This window comes from Micrasema longulum, unplaced genomic scaffold (assembly GCF_059751315.1).
Source record: "Micrasema longulum isolate JH-2025_06_02 unplaced genomic scaffold, ASM5975131v1 h1tg000839l, whole genome shotgun sequence".
In the NCBI taxonomy this organism is placed as follows: Eukaryota; Metazoa; Arthropoda; class Insecta; order Trichoptera; family Brachycentridae; genus Micrasema; species Micrasema longulum.
The window spans coordinates 1-21,071 of record NW_028278031.1 but is presented as its reverse complement, the minus strand read 5'-3'; the positions used below and the strand labels follow the sequence as shown (position 1 = coordinate 21,071).

At 29.8% G+C, this 21,071-nt stretch overlaps 1 protein-coding gene across 1 annotated transcript; it reads left to right on the top strand.

Annotated features, from left to right (window-relative positions):
- The first annotated feature begins 1,247 nt into the window (after positions 1-1,247).
- LOC148278702 (uncharacterized) lies at positions 1,248-20,202 on the top strand. The gene is made up of 5 exons (XM_088230996.1): positions 1,248-1,251; positions 2,942-3,104; positions 11,491-11,693; positions 18,490-18,571; positions 19,854-20,202. Exons 1-5 carry the CDS (start codon positions 1,248-1,250, stop codon positions 19,885-19,887), a joined length of 486 nt encoding a protein of 161 aa, XP_088087122.1. The 3' UTR covers positions 19,888-20,202.
- Positions 20,203-21,071: the final 869 nt, after the last annotated feature.

Below are 21,071 nucleotides of genomic sequence, written 5' to 3'. Positions count from 1 at the left end.
ATTCCCAGTTTTAGAAGTTTTTTTGAGTAAATAGATAATCTCCATTCTTACGCTATTATGGAAGGAAATATTTTTTATTTTTTTCAAATAAACAAATAACATTGTAATCTTATACAAAAGTTGAAACAACAACTAACCAGACCCTATAACAGTGTTACGGAAATCACAGTTTTGATAAAATATCCGGTGAATAATTATGTATTGCCAATACACACGGGGTAATATTTTATTTATAAGCATTTCAGATGCATTTTTTTTACTAACACGGGTATCTGAATTGAATAAATGAATATTGAATAATAAATAAAACCTATTAAGCTTATCCTCTCCCTCCATCCCATCTACTTTTTTCATTAAATCTCAAACAAGAGAATATTTCCATAATTTAATTAGTGCATGTTTGTCCTTATCAGAGCATGTGCTTATTAAAATGCATGTCGTGTTGGTTTTATATGTTTGTGCAACAACTATGGTGAAGGTGTATAGTGGGTTTTGCATGTTGGTTTGCATTTTGGTTTAATTTGTGCCCTGACAAAGAGACCTGTACGCCTAGAAACCGGTAGACATAAAAAAGTCGCTAAGTTGTTGTATACAAATATTTAATAACATTTAGTAAAAATGATTATTGCTCAATAAACGGCAGTTATTTATAACTACTCGTATAATAAATTGAGGAATTTCCACATTTGTCTTAAATTACAAACAGAAAATTAATAAGAAACGTTATTTGTTGATGAGATTTTGCACCGAAATGCGTTCAACTCGTATAACAATATGATAAATATGATGTGAAAACGAATCTCAAAATCGCATAGAAAACAGTAAAGTGTAGTTATCGAAATAAATTATATTATATACGTTGTGTTATTAATTTACTTGTTTGTTAGAGTATAAACAGATTTATAATTCACAGTCTGTGGAAACGAACCACTTCCGGGTGGTTCCATAAAAAAAACTAGTAGATTGTTTGCAATAAAGTGAGTAGCTAGCGTCATATTTATGACTTATGGCTTGCGGAGTTACTCTCAGATGTTTATTTCTTCTGCGGAACTTTGTGCCTTTTTTATTCTCCAGCCAATTACAACTTTCTTCAAAGTGTGAGAGACAATCTTAACCTTATTTCGCTTCTCAAGTAACGCGTCAACTGTGATACATTTGCTTCCGCAAAATGAGCTCCACGTAATGATATTCAAATTAAGATTCATTGCCTTAATAAACATAAGGAAACAAACAGTTTAATCTTAAGAATGAGTAAGTTCATGATGCGCGATGCTGGCATTATATTTTAATTAGTAAAAATTTACGCTCCATGACAATATTATGTTTTATATGTGTACTAGCGGACCCGACTGACGTTGTCCTGCGCGAACGTTGGCAAAATACTTTTCATTAATACGTAGGTACCTAGGTACTTGTTTGTGATTGAATTCCAAAACTAAAAATTGTTTTTATTCAAATATTGTATTCAAGTAGGTACTTAGGTACTTGTTTATGGTTGAATTCTAAAACATAAAATATTTTTTTTTCAAATATGGCATTCTTTTTGGAAATGTCAGACTCCGGTCGTTTTACCAACAAAAATACGATTTTTAAAAATGTATTGAATTGAATATTATTTTAGTGTTTACCAAAAATCCACCAAAAAAAATAAATGGGTAGAAATTTAAAGGAATTTTAGGAAAGAATCTGATTGAGATCCACAAAATAAATGCTGTTTGTAAACATTCAAATAAACCTTTTTTATGTACAAAAAACAACATCTTTCCATTTTTTTGCAAATGCATTCTCCTCAAATGTAACCCTGGTAGATTGACGAATAAAACATTTATGCTCCCAACTTCTTTTCTACATATTTGATTGAAGATTTTAATATCTACGAACACGCACAGTGCAAAGATCTATATTTATCTGAAAACCGCATGTAAATCGGTTAAGCCGTTTAGGAGGAGTACGGTGACATCACACGTACAGAAGAATTATATATATACAGAAGATAAACATAGGTATCAAATCGTGTATAATTTTTTTTAATCGTTTAAATTTTAAACCATTAGTTACCTAGTACAGCCGGCGTTGATTATAAAAAAAACTAATTGGAGAAATTTGGTTGGCTTAGTTGGAAACACAAATATTCGTTAAAGGCATACGTGTTATCAATACACCATACTAGTAAGCGGGTCAATAAATACTAAACTTGTATAAAAATGCAAAATATTAAATAATGTAAACATGATAAATATTGTTTCAATGGTGGATTGCTTTGAAATTCTCATAAAATAATAAGCCCTTGCCCTTAATTCGGTACAGATACAATAAAATTCAATTCTCATTACATATGACACAAATTATATTAATAGTTTCTTCCTATTCTCGATAATTTATATCTTTAAGTTACATCTATTTACATCCACATAGGCTTAGTAAAGTAACTTATTTACTTTCCATATTGTGATAATTCATACGATTTATTTTATATTTCGGGACAAATAATTCAAAAAATATTTGATTATTTACATAATTTGTTTTAATCTAGTTGCAAATAACCGTGCTTAATGGGAATCAAGTTAATAGATTCCGAATAAAACCTCGATTCTCCGATTGGGAGTCCGTGACATTACCATACGACCTAAAGTGCTTTAAGTACCTGTTACTAACTTTGAAGGTTGTCGGTGAAAGTTCTCCGTGGAAGATCCTGATATATTTTTTTATTGGGATAAATAAAAATAAACTTACACGATATAAAAAAAAAAAATTTTTTACAATTGCTATATGTGAGAATATAAGCATGAAAAATAAGAGTGATACATTTACACTACGTACATGAAGATAATTGTTTTTATAAGATAAAATAAAATCACAGACGCATTGATGTTGATTTCTCCGAAAACTAGGATAATACAAAAAGTGTATCGTATTGATAACAAGACATCGTCTTTGACAGGTCCCGAAGTGAGCATTTGGGACGAGAGCGGGCGCGCCGTGGTGGAGCGCTACTACAAGGCCGGGAGTTCCTTACAGCTCACCTGCTCAGCAGTCCAGCTACTCCAGCCTCCCGAACTCCTGGCTTGGTGGAGAGGAACTGCACTCCTCTCGGAGGGTATCAGGTGAGCGCCTTTTTTATTTACATCCAATTTCAAAAACACGGTTGGCAAAAGAACACCACATAGGGTGGTGTGTACTGTGTAGATCTCCGTTTCTTCGCATACAAGCTATGATTTTTTTATTATTATTTTTTGACACTTTATATACATACACAATTAATATACAGATAAGGGCGGGCATATTGCCTTAAGGCAATTTCTTTCTACCTACCCAAACCGTTCAGTTTGAGAAAATTATAAATACATGGACATATTGAATCTTACAATTTTATACAAAAATTAAAAGCAAAGATTAACAAAAATTAATATATATATAAAAAAAATAACATTATACTATGAAGAGAGGAAAGGGGATGGGAAAGAAAGAAGAAGGATAAAGGAACAATTTAAATATTTAGATAGTGACATTTCAATCTTGACTTAAATGTTAATAAAAAAGGGGCGTCTCTAACATTCGTGAAAGAGGAGGCAAAAAAAATTAGAGCGATGACAGGGTATTAAAAGGGTTCTCTCGTTACCAGAACGAAGAGATATTCCCTGTTGTGAAAGAGGTTGGATGAGCTCTCTCAGATAAACAGGCGAAGTGGGATTATTTTAAAATTTGTGAAGAAGTGGTAGAATGTGAATGTTTCTTCTATGCCTGATACTAAGCCAGTGTAGTTGCGTGCGATACTCAGTTAGATGGTCAAATTTGCGAAGATTAAAGATATCACGAATACAAATATTCTGCAATCGTTCTAACTTATCACGCAATTCAGAGCTAGCATCTGGATAACATACATCCGCGTAGTCAAGGAGTGGAAGAAGTAAGCTCTGGACTAATGTTTGCTTAACATTAATTGGCAAGAAATTCTGTAATCTTTTAAGTGAGTGCAAACTGCTATAAAGTTTACGACTAACTTCGTTAACCTGATCGTGCCACCCTAAATGCTTATGAATGATATTACCTAAGTTTTTGACTGAAGTCATAGATGGAATTTCTGTACCATCTATTTTGAAAAGAGGAAGTGTGGAAAAATTCACCTTTGAATACATTTGTTTACTACCAACAAGTACAATTTGTGTCTTTGTTGGATTTATGAGAAGTCCATGTTTTTTTGTCCATGAAGAGATATGCTTGAGTGTAAGTGACATTACTATATGTGTTTCAACAATGTCGACGGGCTCGAAGTAAATATACAATTGCAAATCATCAGCATATAAATGTGTTTACGTATCTATCTTTACAATAGTATTGAAATACTTCGAAGATTTGACCCAATCCATTATATTTTAAAGGGCGGTATGTGGTTTATTTTTCTTATCTTATTTATTTCTCACCTAATAATACAGTCCATAACGTAAGTAAAAAAGTGTGTTTCCATCATTATTTGTTACGTGACGGTAGGATGAGTTTCAAATTTAAAGTATTCATATTATATTATATTATAATGTGCTGCAAAAAAAAATTTTAATCATCTGAAGATCAAATGCTAGACCTCAAACGGGGTGGCGTTGAAGTCTTACTACTATCACGAGGCGTACAGTAATAATTAGTATTAGATTAATACATTTGGGTTAAGATTATCTCCAAATCAAAAATAGATTATGTCACGTAAATGCCTTGTTATTTTTACTTTTAGTACTTAGAATTAAGAGCAAACTCTTTTACCATTAAACAAATACTTAGTAAATGCAAAGCAGATTTCCATTTGATGCTCACTATAGTGTAAACCCTAATCCTTGAATCTTTGCTTCACTCTAAAGAGGTCCTTAGTTTCTCAATAATTATTATTTACGACTTTATTAACTAGCCGTAGGAAGTTTCTCGATGGAAATATAATTTAACAAGTCGCAACCCCATCACGTGTAAAGTGATTTTCTTGGAATAAATCTTTGGCGACACGTAAAAGGGGCATGAGTCGGCATGGCGTAATTTTACAGTACCGCTGTTTTAATTGCGTACTCCTAGAGCCTAATATATATTTATATTTGGATAATTAATAAAGCCCCATTTTTGTGAAATTCACCTAAATGGCGTTGTACACTAAATAAATATCCCAGCACGTCATGCAGCTACAGAGCACATGGACGGTTAAAATTCTAGTTCCTCGTCTCCGATTAAATTATTATAATGATGATACAAAGGAGCTAGATTACAGCACGTTTTGCAGCAACAAAGCGCATGGACAGTAAGGAATCTAGCCTTTATTTACATGTTTATATTTTTATTTTATTTGACATGAAGATTGGAGTTTAAGTGATATTTAAAAAAAAAAAAAAACAAATTTATAATAATAGAGTTAGATTACAACAAGTCTCGCAGCTACTGAGCGCATGGACTTTTGGAATTCGAGATCCCGTTAACTAAATTTCGATATTTGACAAAATTTATCTATCGAAGCTAGATTACTTATCGTCTTGTAGTTACAAAGTGCATAGACGAGTGAAATTCTAGCTACTTAAAATAATCAATAAATTTACAAAAATTAACATTGAGCTAATTAGTAAATTTGTAAAGTGGTCATACTAAAAAATAATTATTATATTAAGGATCTAAATTACAGCACGTCTTGCAGCTACAAAGCACATGAACAGTGCATTGAAATCAAATATCTGGTATTATTCTCTCTGGGCCTCTTGACCAGTTGTAGTGCAAAAAATAATATTTGATGGATTTTTAACCATTCCAAAATAAATTATTTACATTTTTTTATTTTTAATAATGGAATATATTTCAATCGAGGGTTGTTTATGAGTTGACATATTCATTGCTTGTAAAAATTACATTTTTATATATACTTAAGACAATTGCTCTTCTTCCTTGTTATTTTTCTTCCATGACTTCAATTTTATTAGCACTAAGGGCACTTAGGCCACAATTTTTAGATTCATTTAGCTTTAAATAGCTGAGTGGCAATTTAAGGTGGCGCGGCGTAAGGATGGAGTTTAACAAAAGATATGGCCTTTTACTATATCAAAAATGAATGTTATTGCATTGCCTCTTATGGCCAAGCTATGACACTGCTAGTGCTTGTCGACTTGTTCCCCTTTTCCATGTTACAAATTTGATGAAAAAATAATCACAAGAAGGCACAACTCGAATTAGGTCTTTTTTTCGACACTTTTTTACAAATATTAACTTAAGTCCAAATGTTAAATCGCATTAAAATTATATGAATGAGGAATAATTTAACTATCACCCGTTTCCCTTTTGTGTTATAAAATGGAGTTTCAAATGTTATCAAAAACTCAAAATAGCAAAAAGCCCGACTTGTACCTTTTTAATGGTAAGATAATTTATAAAAGCATTATCTCCACGTATCTTCCATAGTCTTTTTTAATATCCTTAAATTTTTGAGCTTTGTGCTGTTCAACGTAATATTCAACATAATATTTAAAAATATATTTAAATAACTACATAACTAAAATACATATGCGTTTATATGTGAGTTGTGGTCTTATACAAATTAAGAACGAACCCTTCAAATTAATGTTTAAAGTACTTGATGTACCTTAAATTAATGACATCTTTAAAAGCACACATTGTACAAACTTTCAATGAAAAAAAACCCCTGATTTACAAATGTCTTAAAACATAATTTAATTTTACATAAATGTAATAAAATTGCAACTTCAGATAATTTATTAATATGTTAAACTTTAATAGTCTGCAAGAAATCTTAAAATCGATTTAAAATATTAAAACGTTTAAATTTTGATTAAAAAAAAAAACACATGATACCCAATCTATCCAGAACTTAATAAAGTAGAAAATTATTAATATTTTAAAATATGTTATCTAATTTTATGGAACCTGTTTGAGATAGTTAATATGAAATGTAAATCAAATACATTTTTTTTAATATTAAAAAAAATGTAAAACTATCTCCTCTCTAAACACAAGTTTATACTTAATTTGAGAGGTCAAAACGTTATTAATTATTGTGTTTGTACAAAACATTTGTAATTTTACACTTAATTTGGATACATTAAAATAAAAAAAATGATTTAAACAGTTTTGTGGTTTCCAGATGAGTGTATATTAGGACATCAAAATTTCTATATAACAACGTATTCCCGATTTTCCTACCCCAGTATTTTTTATGACTACCAAAAAATGATTCCTAAATTAACGGAAAAAAATCTGAATTTAACTAATTACACATATTAGTGCTGCCTATTTTTACCCCTTGATAGTAAAATCTAGTATTTTGCCTATATATTTAAAATATCGCAAACCTTTGGTTAGCTATGATGTCACACGAGTTTACACAGAATACCAGACGTGATATATTATATCTCTATTATTATTTTTAAATCATGATGTCGTTTTTTATAATGACAGACCCAAATAATATGATTATTTACACTAATTATGGAAAATAGGAAATAAAATAGTATTAATTTTAGTTCAGTTTTTGTTTTGAAATACCAAACTGTGTTTTAAAATATGACATATTTTGCTTAATGTAATACAGTGGTTCTACACCGTGTCTAAATAGATTTATATCACATTTTTTAAATGGTAATGAAAACTGTGAAAATATTGTTATTTATTGAAAAAAATACTCATACGCTTGTTGAAATATTGGATTTTAGCAATTGTACAAAGTATGAGTATTATGTTTTTTTTTGCCATTGTAAAATATGTTTTTGGAAAAATTAAGTTTTTCGCTTATAAGCCGAAAAAAATATCTTGGATTTTTACCTTAAGTCGAATTTTCTGTCAAATAAAACTCCTTAAAGAGGCAAACTAATTTAAGGTAACGTGTTTGTGTGCCATACACCGGTAGAAAGCTCTTGTAAAAAAAAAACTTCAACCCTTATTTCTTGCTTTTCTATTCAACTAACAGGCCGTGATATATTGGAAAAGGTTTAATTACAAAAAAGGGTCTTTACATATACATAGGACTAAGTCTATTAATATAATATATGAAATCATCGGTATTTCATCATGTTAGTATTTTACCGTACTTGGTGATATTCAGGCAAAATTTTTGTACACTAAAAAATGCAATCAAAAATATTGAATCAAATTTTGTAGTTTATGTATTGTGGTAGTTAAGTATGCTTTATTACACATTCTTACGCTAAATACTGCTTAAAAATATCCATTTTTATTAGACAAATTTTTTTTCATGGACCAGGAGACCCAATCAAAATGGTAAATTACGGCACTTTTGAGCATCACAATTTATTTTTTGCTGTTCGGAGCAATTTAAATGTAATAAAAAAAAAATTGACACTCAGAATAATGCCACTAAAACCACACAAAATTTACAAATAACAGTAAAATTCAGTTCAATGCCATAAACAAGAAAATATTTGCATATTTTCAAACAAAAAAACAACATCATGGTGAAATATTGATTTAAATAACCATAATAGATATGGTTATCAGAGGGTTTCTTTTGTTGAAATATCAGTGTTATATTTAGGTAAAATTACAAATAGTTTTCAAAACAATTTATTTTTACTTAAGGAAAGTTTGTTATTGGACCGAAATTATGATTAAGCAATATTTGTAGTTTAAAATGTGGGGAAAGAACACATGGAGAATTTTTAACCTCTATGAATGATCCAAATGAAGGGACCAAACGACCCCAGCGCCTACTTGTATGGCGTCACGAGAATAAAAATTTGGAAGTGTTTATGATCGTGCAATAATTTATTCATGTTTACACGTACACATATTTTACTCATTCGTGTATTTTATTCATTTTTTTTAGTTTGCCAAATGCTAATGTATATAATGCGAGATCAAATCTTGTTTTATTTACGTGTCTTTTTTTGTTTTAATATTAAACGATTTGAAAATTTCAAAATAAAAAGAGTTAAATGCTCCTTTCTGTTATTTTCGCAATTGCAAATAATGTAAGCCAAATAGCTTTAACGACACTCGAGTTATCAAATTAAAATAGGTCTATGGGGGATTCTAATCCCCTGCTTCCAGCTAGGTAAATAGAGAAACATAATGGAAAATGCAAATCGTAACATATTAAATTAGCACAATATATTCATTTTTATGACAGAGAAGTAAACATCCATATTAATAAAAATATAAAATGGAAGTAGCCGAGTATTGAAAATATAATAAAAAAATGACCAAATGTATTTATTTTATTAAAAAATGAATAGATTTTAGAAAAACAAAAAAGTCAATTTACTTTGCATACGCCCAATCCATATTATGGTATAGAATAATCGCTTAGTGTAGTGCTTTTAAAACATATTTTACCGGTCGAAAAGATAAAAAAAAATAATTAAATGTTATATTAATAAAAAAACATCTACTTTTCCCACTGTAGAATTGTTTAAGAAATTCAGGGTTCTATGTAGATATAAAATCGTTTTTAAAAAATAATTGTTCACTTCATGTCCATAAATTGTTGTATTGTTGTCATTATTTCGTATTTACTGCATTTTGTGGTTACCTACTGTATAGTATAGGACTCGTCGCACATTATTCATTCGATGTGTATCAGTTAAATTTTAAAATAAAATGCTTTTTTTTTTCTTCAAAATACGGTTTTGAAATTTAATATACTTTAAAAAAAAATACAATTTATATCATTTCGTCATTTGAATTTTAACAAAAAGGTTTCTAACTTTTTACTAAGCTCTTTATTGTGCCATTTTTAATACAATTTACAAGTTTTAAACAATTATTTTTTTCATACTTGCCCACCCTCTCCCTCATTCATTCCAACACGCACATGTATCCTCTCCCTCATTCATTCACGCATACACACATTCACATACACATGAATACAAACGTCACACAAATACAATTACTAAACTTCTTTTCTTATATATTATGTGTCATTATATTTACAGTGGATTTTTTTAATTGGCTTTAGTATTGTTAAGATTTTTCTAATTATTTTGTTTATGTAATAGCTGTAAAAATCCCAAATAAAATAAAATAAAATAAAAACAACATAAAAAGTAGTATTTATACGTCACAAAACGTGACCTAGAACTATTAGTAACACCTTAATTCTAAAATCAAAAACATCTACAGCAAAACATCATTTACTTACAGAGGAATATTTTTTTAAAATAAAATGAACAGAGAAAAGCGTGCAGCCAGGAATACAACATATTAGAGAAATAAGTCGAAACTTAGATTTACAGTTGTTTTTTGTGTAGCACTGATTAAAAACGCCGATTTTTTTTTTGTAGTTGGTATTTTATCCTGAAAATATTTACCAATCAAAAATAAAATAAACACATAATTGTAAGACGTCACTCCCCATTATATTAACAAAACTGAGTTAAAAAATTCTTAATGGAAAACGTATTTAGCTGTAACATTGTGTACATATGGATGGTGGAGCTAGGTAAAAGTCAAATGGATTGTCTCATTTGCCCAAACCAATATTGATCAACTACTCCACAAATGTATAGATTATGTTTTGTTTTTGTTTTTTTATGGAGCGTTTTGTAATAAAAATAATAAAGATATAGATAAATTAATTGTAAACATAACTAGGTAGCGTTTAAAACTGTCTGAACATTTATTTTTATTTATCTCTGCTTATCAATTCTTCTTTGTTTATTCTGAAATGTAAAAAAAAAATAAAAAAGTATATTGTTAAGTGTCCTCGGCACGGGTAACCCCAGTAAGGTCACATTATCTGTTTATTAATTATAGTTTAAAATGGAAACAAAATATGAAAAAATAAATATGTTTTATTCTGAATAAATATTTTTAAACAAAAAGTGGAAGTGTGCTTTTTTGTTTATTTAAATATATTTTGTGCCGCAACCGATCAACGTGATTTTTTGCAAAAAAAAAAATCCAAAGAGCTCATCAGTGCTATCAGCTACATTTAATTCCAAAAAAAAAAACGTTCTCTCAGGAAAAAAAAATTAAAATGTGTTAATACTTAAGGGAATAACGATAATTTGTACATCGCTCTTGACTAATGAACCGTCATTTATTTGTTGCATAGTGAAGGTCAAAGGACCGTCAATCGATACAGGATACTTTGTATTCTAAAAAAATATAACATTTAATAGGGAAAATTCTAACTGTTAAACTATAAAACGAATCAATCAACTAATTTATCCCTAATACGAGCAAACCCGCCGGTAAAAGCTTGTATAAAGTATAAAAAAAAAATTGAGTTTGTAATAAAAATAGTAAAACAGTTGAAAATGTTGTACACAATTTACCAGTCCTATATGAAAAAGCAAAGGGTCATCTTGACCCGGTACTTTGCAAACCATGTTATCCAAGTCCAAGAGCAATTTATCAGTCCTGAAGATGCTTTCGTAGGCGAAAGAGCTCGTTGGTCAAATAAAACAAAGTAAAACTCAACCGAGGAATTTCACTGATAGTTTTATTTAAATTATTGTGTAATATTATTTTCATAAATGTAATGTATTATTTGTTCGCCAGCTGTAACGTGACGGGGGCGGACAGCGCGACGTGCACGCTGGTGGTGGAGCAGGTGACGCGCGCGCACGCCGGCACGTACACGTGCGGGGCCTTCCCGTGGCCGGGCGGCGGCCCGGCCCCCGGGGGCGCGACGCCCGACCAGCCCCCCGCCAGCTACGCCAACGCCACGGTGGCGGTGCATGTGCTGCACGGTAATCTCATTGGTGAGCAATGGAATGATGGATGATTATATTCTTTCACACAACTTGTTAGCAAAGTCATTTTGTTTTATTTTAATTTTATAATAGAACCATGACAGAAAACTGGACATATTTACATACGTAGATTACATTCAAGATACTTCATGTTGCTAGACCCGTCACTCTTTACAATTAGTCAATGTATTTCTTACTTGAAAAAAAGACAAATAGCCCTCCTTTCAGTTTTCTATTTGCAAAATATTTTTTTATTTTTTTATTTATAATCATCGATTCATTATCATCATTATTCCATTTCCACACTAAAAAGTATATAGAGCACTGCTTCAGTACACTAACCGCTGCGTATCTTACCTTTTTGTTGTACGATGATTAAGATATACGATAAGCGAATTGATGTGTATAAAATTTTAAGTACACACGAAATGTGTTCATATTTTTCTAAAAAAAATGTGTCATTAATTCTCTAATTAATTTGTAATTTTCAATAAAGGCTTTTGTAAAATATGTAAAATAGTTTTTTTCAAAGTATATAACATCAAAAAAATCCATTGGTCTATTTATAAAAACGGTGAAAAGTAAATTTTAAAAGGGTTATAATATTTACAACTAACATTTTCGGTTCATCAATTTTATTTGTTTGTTTTAGAAAACAAAATAATTACCTGTGTATGGGTAAAAAATATAACTTAAGATTAATTTAATCGATTACGTTCTTTCTCTTGCACTCATTGTCTTTAACGGCTATTATTTGCAAAATATTATTTTTTTTGCATACAATCCGCTTTTTATTTCTATTTTAGTATGTTCAAACATTTAAATTGATTACAATATGATTGATTCCCTTTTTTTACAGACCCCTCAAATGTTTATCAGATAAGCGAACTTTCCTGTTACGTATATTAAATTGAACCCGTGTCAGCCTTGCGATAAATAAAGAGTTAAAAAATGTTTCGTGCTTAGAAAATATAAGTTCCATTATTCGTTTTGATCGAACAATCTAACAACAGAAGATGGCACCCTTTAGGAATTTATAGCTATGACACCCTTCATAGAGATGATAATAAAAATATATTGGATTCCTTCACACGAAGTGAGCTGAATACCTATCTACTCTCCTCTTACACTCACCGGGACTCTTAAAACACGGTCAAATTGTATTTTCACTTACTTTTATATTCAATAAAACTATTTTGTAAACAATAACATTGTACCCCGGAAGGAAATATTGTCATATAAACTTAAAAGGGTGTAGTTAAACGTATCGTAAAACTATTTGATGTTAGTGTTTCATGTGAAATATTTACACTCAGAGAAGAAACCTAGAAAATAACAGTTGCAGTTCGCATTGCATTAGATTTCATAGAGATAGTTTCCGGTACTCATTTTAAAAGGTTATTTATTGGTAGATGCTTTTCAAATATTATTATTATTTATCTTCATCTAAATTTTTGTTGGTCATTAAACAGGAACAACTCTTCTGGAGGCAATTCCTAATCCAGCAACAATGAAGAACTTTAGCCCTACGGGAAATTGGAGACAATCAATGTTTCCTTGATCGTGGAGCGTTAAATTGTAGTGCAAAGTTTCCTTAAAATGTACAAAAAAAAAACATTTTAATAAAAACGGACTACTTTGAATGACGTCACTGGTTCGCATGAATCAACCTATGATATGAGAGCTTCGGAAGGTTTTTCGGTTGGCTTGCCATGGATGGACCAATGGGAAGAATTGAATGAGAATAAGCGGAAAAAAACTCTGATGTCACACGCGGAGTTATTTCAGAAAAACAAAACTTTGAAAAATCATAGTGCTTATAATACGATACATAAAAATTTCAAAATGTATTTTTTGGCTTAATTTAATAGTATATTAATTAATCAATAAAAAAACACTGAACTACCTCATTGACATTTCCGTGACGCAAAAATTAATTAATTTATTTATTTATTTATTTATTTATTTACGGACAAAGTCCATTATAAACATTACAATTAAAAGAAATTTTTACAAAGGAATAAAAAAATATAAGGAACAGAAATAAGCAGCAAAGACAGATGATAGATTTTTTAGATTAAGTAAAAAGCATAGGCTAACTATACAGATTCTTTAGCTGATTTGTAAAGAAAGACATTCTTACACCATAATAATCAAGATCTTGATGATCGTTCACCCGCCTGATCATTCTGGGCAAAGGCGACTGTGCACCATAAGCTTATTTGTCAAGACAATCAAAAAAAAAATTTAACCCATCAACTAAGTATATGGAAATAAATTAACGGTATTATGACATCGATGATAATAAACCTCTTGCAAATAATAACTTCTCTATGTTCAGCGTCGGTGCGTCGATAAAATTGAATTGCATCAAACTGCTCTATGTTTAACTAAGTTATCAAGTTATTGCCAGATAACGGAATTGTTTTTTATCGATTTCTATGCGCAGATATTTAAAGTACTATGAAAACAAGAACCCTTATTTATGTTACATACTACAACAAAAAATGACCGATCATAACCTTAACTAAGTTAATAAATTAGGAGTTAGTAAAGCTGAGTAGGAGTTATTTATGTATATTGCGAGTAACCGTTTTATGAATGTTCTTCATAACCGTAGTAAACCGTAATCCATTAAACAGATGAGCTTTTGAGTATCTGGGAGCAAACCAAATACGAAAGTGCTCGTTGCGGTACATTTAGTATGCAGTTTGTAAAGTGCACGTTACGTAGGTCTCACTGGAGATGCGACATCAGTTTATGATTTTATTATTTATGAGCGAAGTTATTATGTAGATGTACAGGACAACTTTACGGTAAAAAACTTGTTTCCTCGGCGTCCTTAGTGACAGCGTCGCGCGTCGCGTTTAAGCTCTTGATTTGAGAAGATCATGAATAGTTGTCGCATATGTTATAGTGTTGAATTTTTAACTACATACAATGAAAGCATCCACCCTTTTCCCGAAACTGTTCATAAAGACTTGAGTCTTTCTTGAGTTTCGCATATCAATATCAATTTTTTAAAACTAACTGAGCGAAAATTTAATATTTCTTCACAATCAAACCGTGAAAATAACAAAACAAAGAAACTTTAAAAGCTTTTATTGTATCCCTCACTGCAGTATTGTCAATTTTTGATCAATCAAATACACATGCTCAGCAAAATCACCTTTTTCTAATTTCCCAGTAACTACATATTATGAAACAAAGCAAAAATTAAAAACAAACTGTCGTTAATATTTTAAAAAAATACCTATTATGTAATCGTACTTTGAAAATGACGCCAAAAGATTTAATTAATCAAAACAGGTTTTTGCAGAAAGTTGTGTTTTTTTTTAAACAAATTGTGTTAGCTTCAGTGACCATTGTTTTATTCAATGACTTACAGATTAAAAGGTGGCAGGAGAGTAGTCTAAACTATTTTTTTCAACCAATGATCTTTTTTTCTGTTCTTTAATATTCGAGTCAAAACATCGGTGATTCGAATATTCCGTGCAAAATCAATATTATCTAGGCTAAAATATATTATCAGAAAATATAAAATGACTGCTATTAAAGCCAATAAATGTATCACTGTGATCAAATAGTGGCTAAATCGGAGTCTCCTTTCCCCCAATTACAAAAAAACGCTATTTATACATTTTTACAATTCAAAATTGTCAGCCCTTTCATCTAGTATTGACATTGTGTTTTAGAATAAAACCTATAAACGTTAGATATGCTAAAGAAAAAATGATATATTAATAGAGTATTTAACATTAGGACATAACGTAAGACGTAAGACTGACTTAAATAGACTAATCTAACAATATTGAAGAAAATTATGACAGACTTAGATATTCTATCTATGTTTTTAAACATTTTATTAGCTATGTTTATCCTAACACTAGCAAATTAAAAAAAAAAAAAAGATTCTTGGTTTATACAATATTCTCTTTCTCGTGAAGTAGTTGTATGAGGTGGAGCCTATAATGTGATCACGACAATCGTGTCGCGTACTCACAGATAAAATGTTTGAGGTTCGAACCCTGCTCTAGTACAAAGTGATTCCCGTTTTCCAATAGTGAGTTATTTACAACTCCTATAATGGCCCCCAAAATTGAAATATTTAGGTGAATCATAAGACCATAAATATTTTTATCTATGGTATGAAAAAGTAAAAATAAAACTGAAAATATGCGTGAAATGAGTACATGATCATAAAAAACTAAAAACGTTTTGCGAGTTTTAAGTTAAAAAAATTCACTTCCCTCTTTTATTTATTTTTTTTATTTTTTTATTTCTTTCACTAAATACCTTTAAAACCGTAAAAATGACAATAAATAGATTTCACACAAAATAAATAAAATGTCTAACTTTCATTAGAAAAAAAAATATATTGTCCTGCAGTAAGTATTGATTTTATTTATTTATTTCTACGCTTCGTTACAAAACGTAATATCGCCTTAAATGGCATTCATATTTGACAGTTCAACTTTCATTAGAGCAAATGATTCCTTCCGTTAACATTTGCAATATTTAAACTCAAATAGTAACTGGCCTGTTGCCTAATATATGTACATTTTGATATGTTTTATAAATGTTTTCACTACAATTGTAATTTCATTTGAATAAAATAATTTTGGCCAAACAAAAAAAAAACATCATTTGAAACCTATTGAATGTTCAAATAAACATAGCAATTCTTTTTAAAATCAAATATTTTTAACAACTACCAGATTAAATTCAAATTTTAAGGGGCCGCTCCTTTTCATTTTTGATTTTCTAATTTTTTTAGTTAAGAAGCAAAAATTTTTTTTAAGTAAAAACACTTGGAATCAAATTTGAACAGCAAATTTTTCTTAATAAAATTCTAGTCTTATACAAGCACTAGATAAACTTCATTTCTATCTCAGATATCAATTTTATGCATTTTAATTATTTTATTACATTAAACGTTTTCATCGTCATATTAAAACATTTAATTTAATTAACAGACGCTTAAAATCACATTGAGATTTGATAAAATTAGTCGCTAAATATTGAAGATTGGTCTTGCCATAGAAACTTAATTTTAATTTCGTGAATATTTTAGTTCATCTTAAGTGTATTTTAAAGTTCTTCAGATTTTGATGGTGATATTAAACTTTAAAGTGGAAGGCAGTCGTATTCCTCCATTAGCTCATTGAGTTTGAGCACTATTATCACTTTAAGGTTTGTTTTTCGTCTTACAGTAAACGAAGTGTTGTGGGTACTGTTAGATTTTACGTAACCACCGAATACATTTACAAACACAAATAAAAAGTGATTTCTTCAAAAGTAAAGTTTACGGTAAATATTTCATTATATATAGATTTTTTTGAAATAAAAATGTTGACATTTACGGATTTTCAAAAAAAAAAGATGTGGAAAAAGTACACATTTAAACATTGGCAGAATAATTAATGTTACACGGCGTAATTACACAAATCCCTTCATTGATACACAAAATAAACCAAATAATTTTGCACCACAATAGGCCAGGAGGCTCAATTAAAGTGGTGAATCTATACTGTATACAGAACTGGGTTGAGAAAAAAAAATGTGTTCTCACCGGGAATCAAACCAGAAACCTTCCGTGCGTGACACGAGTTATCATAAGTCTCATAAATGGCTACACTTCCACATCCCATTCCTTAAAATGTTTGAAACCATATAAAACATTAGTGCGTAATGTAAAGTAAATATGTATTCAAAATGTCTCAGTGTGCGGAGTAGTTAACAGTAAATAAAGAATTCCCAAGTATAACACCTTTTCGAATGTCTCGCAAAAGGACCAAAAGATTTTTTCGGAGATTTCCACAAATCGCGAAAAAGGTTTTGAGGGAAAGATTGATACCAGAAATCCTCCCTTCTTACATCTCTTACAAACCTTAAGCTAAATAATGCAAGCAATACTCTAATCCAGTTCAAGTGGATACAAACTTTGTTGATCTCTTCAAACAACTTCAACTTTTCCTTCCCAAGAATGAACAGAACTTCGTGATTTTGTTTTAAACACTTGTAAGTATCTGCTTAAAATTAATTCATTCACCAATGAGCAATTTTTAATTTGCCATGTTTTTAATTTAATTATTGGCGTTTTTCCTTGTTAAACAAAAAAGTTTGTGTAAAAACTTTGTTTTTAATATGAACGCTCACTAAAGCTTGATTTTAAATTTAGAAAAAACACTCACAACTATAAATGCAATAGAGAAGAAATAAAAATATATAAAGTTTACTATTAAACTATGAATTACAAATATTATTAATTATTATATATTAAGTTGATACAAAAAAAGGGACAAATAAATTCAAATATTAAATTAAGTATTTTAAATAGATATCGGGAGTAATTTTGTGAGTTATTTTTCCGTATATAAAAAGTACTTTGGACCTTGTAATGCTATCCAAACCACCTAAAAAAATGGTATTAAAAAATGAAAAAACGATACAAACATACTTCCAGAAAAAAAAAAGTTTCAAATTTAGATGGGAAGCAAATTATGGAAAGAACATAGCTTTGTAAACTATCTTTACCTTTCAAAGGAAATTGGAGAACAATTGTTTAGATTTTTGAGATGTCTCTAAATTTGAATAAAATTTTTCTTTGCAAATTTGTTCATTAATCTCACTCTTATATTTTTTTTCTCCAACCACGTGTATTTCTCCGTTTTTATTAAGAAAGTTTTATGAAATTTTGTTGAATCGTAAAGCATCAATTATACAAACTCCCCTCAGGACATTTCGATGCAGATTTATGTTTTACTATGTCACGGAGTATTAATTTGTTTTTTCTCTTATTTAGGTGTGGCTGTGTTACCTAATACGGGTAAATCTGTTGGCGCAGCGGGAGCCTGCTACATATCTGTTCATAAAATAATAATAGGGTGAGTTAAAAAAAAAGAGTTTTAAAAACATGAAACCATCACTTTTTTATAAATAAATATGAAATATAAGAAAAATGATAATTCTGAAAATAAATTCCCATATTTTTTCTGAGGTAACAAAGTTTTAATTTATTTTTAAAAATAAAAATCAATTTCCATACAAAAAATATTATTATTATACAATAAACGTTCACTTGGATAAATCAGGTGGATCATAATTTAAAATCGTCCTCGTTCTTATTTAATTACTCTTTTTCAAGTGTCAAGATATTGACAAAATGTTATAAAATATTTGTGTATAACCAATTACCGCCTTTTCTATGTCTACCGGTTTCAAGACATACCCGTTTCTTCGTCAGGACAAAAATTAAACCAACATGCAAAACCCACTATACACCTTCACCATGGTTGTTGCACAAAAATATGAAACCAACACGACATGCATTTTAATAAGCACGTGCACTGATAAAGACAAACATGTACTGATTAAATGATGAAAATATTCTTTGTTGTTTAAGAAATAGTTGTCAGTTTTTTAAGAATAGTTTGTTCTTATCAGTGCATGTGCTTATTAAAATGCATCTCGTTTTGGTTTTATATTTTTGTGCAACAACTATGGTGAAGGTGTACAGTGGGTTTTGCATGTTGGTTTGCATGTTGGTTAAATTGTTGTCCTGACAAAGAGACGGGTACGTCTTGAAACCGGTAGACATAGAAAAGTCGGTAAGTGGTTACATACAGATATTTAAAAACATTTAGTTAAAGAAACATAACATAACATTAAAACATAAAGTTACTGCTTTAAATATTAATAATATTTAGTCAAGATATTTATTATATTATATACAATAGAAAAACAGATTTTCTTTTTAAAAAACTCGAATTTATATCATAATATATATAACGCAATTTAAAATTTTTATATGTATATTTCAGTTACAGAAAGTATTTTATGTATTTGTACAAGTACGTAAATTTAATTATTATCATCAGATGAGAAATAAGTTTTTTAAACAAAAGTTGATCCATTTTTGAGCTTGAAATTGCCCGCAAATCTTAAAGCTTTGAGTCTACGAACCTATTCATGAACAGAATCGGCACCCAAGCTATGGAACCGTTATAATGTAGAGAACGTTATTGACATGGCCGAAGTTTTCATCTAAAGGAACTTGTATTCAAACGTACAAGTCGAGCTATATGTATAGTAATACACTTGTCAAGGGGATGAGATTTCGCGGATGAAAAGTTTTACAAAAGATCCTGAAATTTGTTTGTTTTTCAGACTCAGCGTGGCTTTGTTCATCCGAGGCCGGTAACCGACAAAGCCAGTCTAATATCATTCCTGAAATATCCTGAAATATCGGGGAAGTTTTCCGTTCTTCTCACTGCATGCGCCTTCCTGGGGTGACCATTCAGCAGATTGTACATAAATAAAAACTGTTTCTTGCATTATTCTTCCATAATAATATAAATATTATGTATATAATACTCGTAATGGAATACTATTTTTAAAATTATTTTCAGTTTGTCATTAATGGTTGAAATAAAATAATAATACAAAGATATTATTTGTTGTATATTATATCTTTAAATATTTGAGAAATTAATTAACATACAATAATATTTGAAAAAAAAATAAAAAGTGATAATGTAATTACTTGAATTGTTCATCGAGAGGTTTTTTATGAATAAATAAATATTTTTTAAGAATTACCTTTTTTGTATTTCTTCCCCACAATTTAGAACTATGACCAGCATATAATATAAAGTTTATAGAAAGAAAAAAAATGCATCTTTACAAAGGTATCTTTACATTATCTTTTTTTTAAATGTATTTTTGAGAACATTATAACAATAATTTAGATCGTATAATAAAAAAAAATAATCATGCCCACATTTATTAAATATCTTTAAATAATGTTAAACACTTTATAAATAATTATGTTCGTTTTTTCCTAATTTGCACTTAGTAGATGCTTAGAGAACTGTGGTGGTACTTCAATAGCAGCTTGTCTGGATCTTTTTATTTACATGTAAGGTAAGGCGATTAGTCTTATGCTCTTTATACCAATCCGAGGCTTTGAAATATAACAATGAAAGACCACTTCAAAAAACATTATTTAATTTCCCCTATGCTAGAAAAAGAACCCGGGACCTTAAACATAGTCGTTCTACTGCGGGTGGACTTATCTTTGCTCCATTTCCTTTTCAGGATTTTTGCCGAAGAGCAGTCATCGAGTCGAAAACACTCTTCACAAGGGTTCTGGTTTTTCTCATAAATTATTTTCTACTATTCACTCGGTCACGAAAAAAGGGGAACAAAAATTTCAAAATGTGACAAGTAAGGATACATTTGAAAGTTTAACCAGATACCTACGAGTTTTAAAAAAATGGTGACGGAGAGTTCCGAGCTTGTGGAAAAATATGATTAAATCGTAAAACCGTCAACTTGATGTCTCAGTCTCGTGACCATTATCTGATTGAATGGCTTTAGCTAAGA

What these genes read in the sequence shown, in the direction of transcription:
- LOC148278702 (XM_088230996.1), top strand. An exon ending in CTCCTCTCGGAGGGTATCAG is followed by an intron (nt 3,105 to 11,490) that starts GTGAGCGCCTTT and finishes TTTGTTCGCCAG; the next exon opens with CTGTAACGTGACGGGGGCGG. An exon ending in GCTGCACGGTAATCTCATTG is followed by an intron (nt 11,694 to 18,489) that starts GTGAGCAATGGA and finishes TCTCTTATTTAG; the next exon opens with GTGTGGCTGTGTTACCTAAT.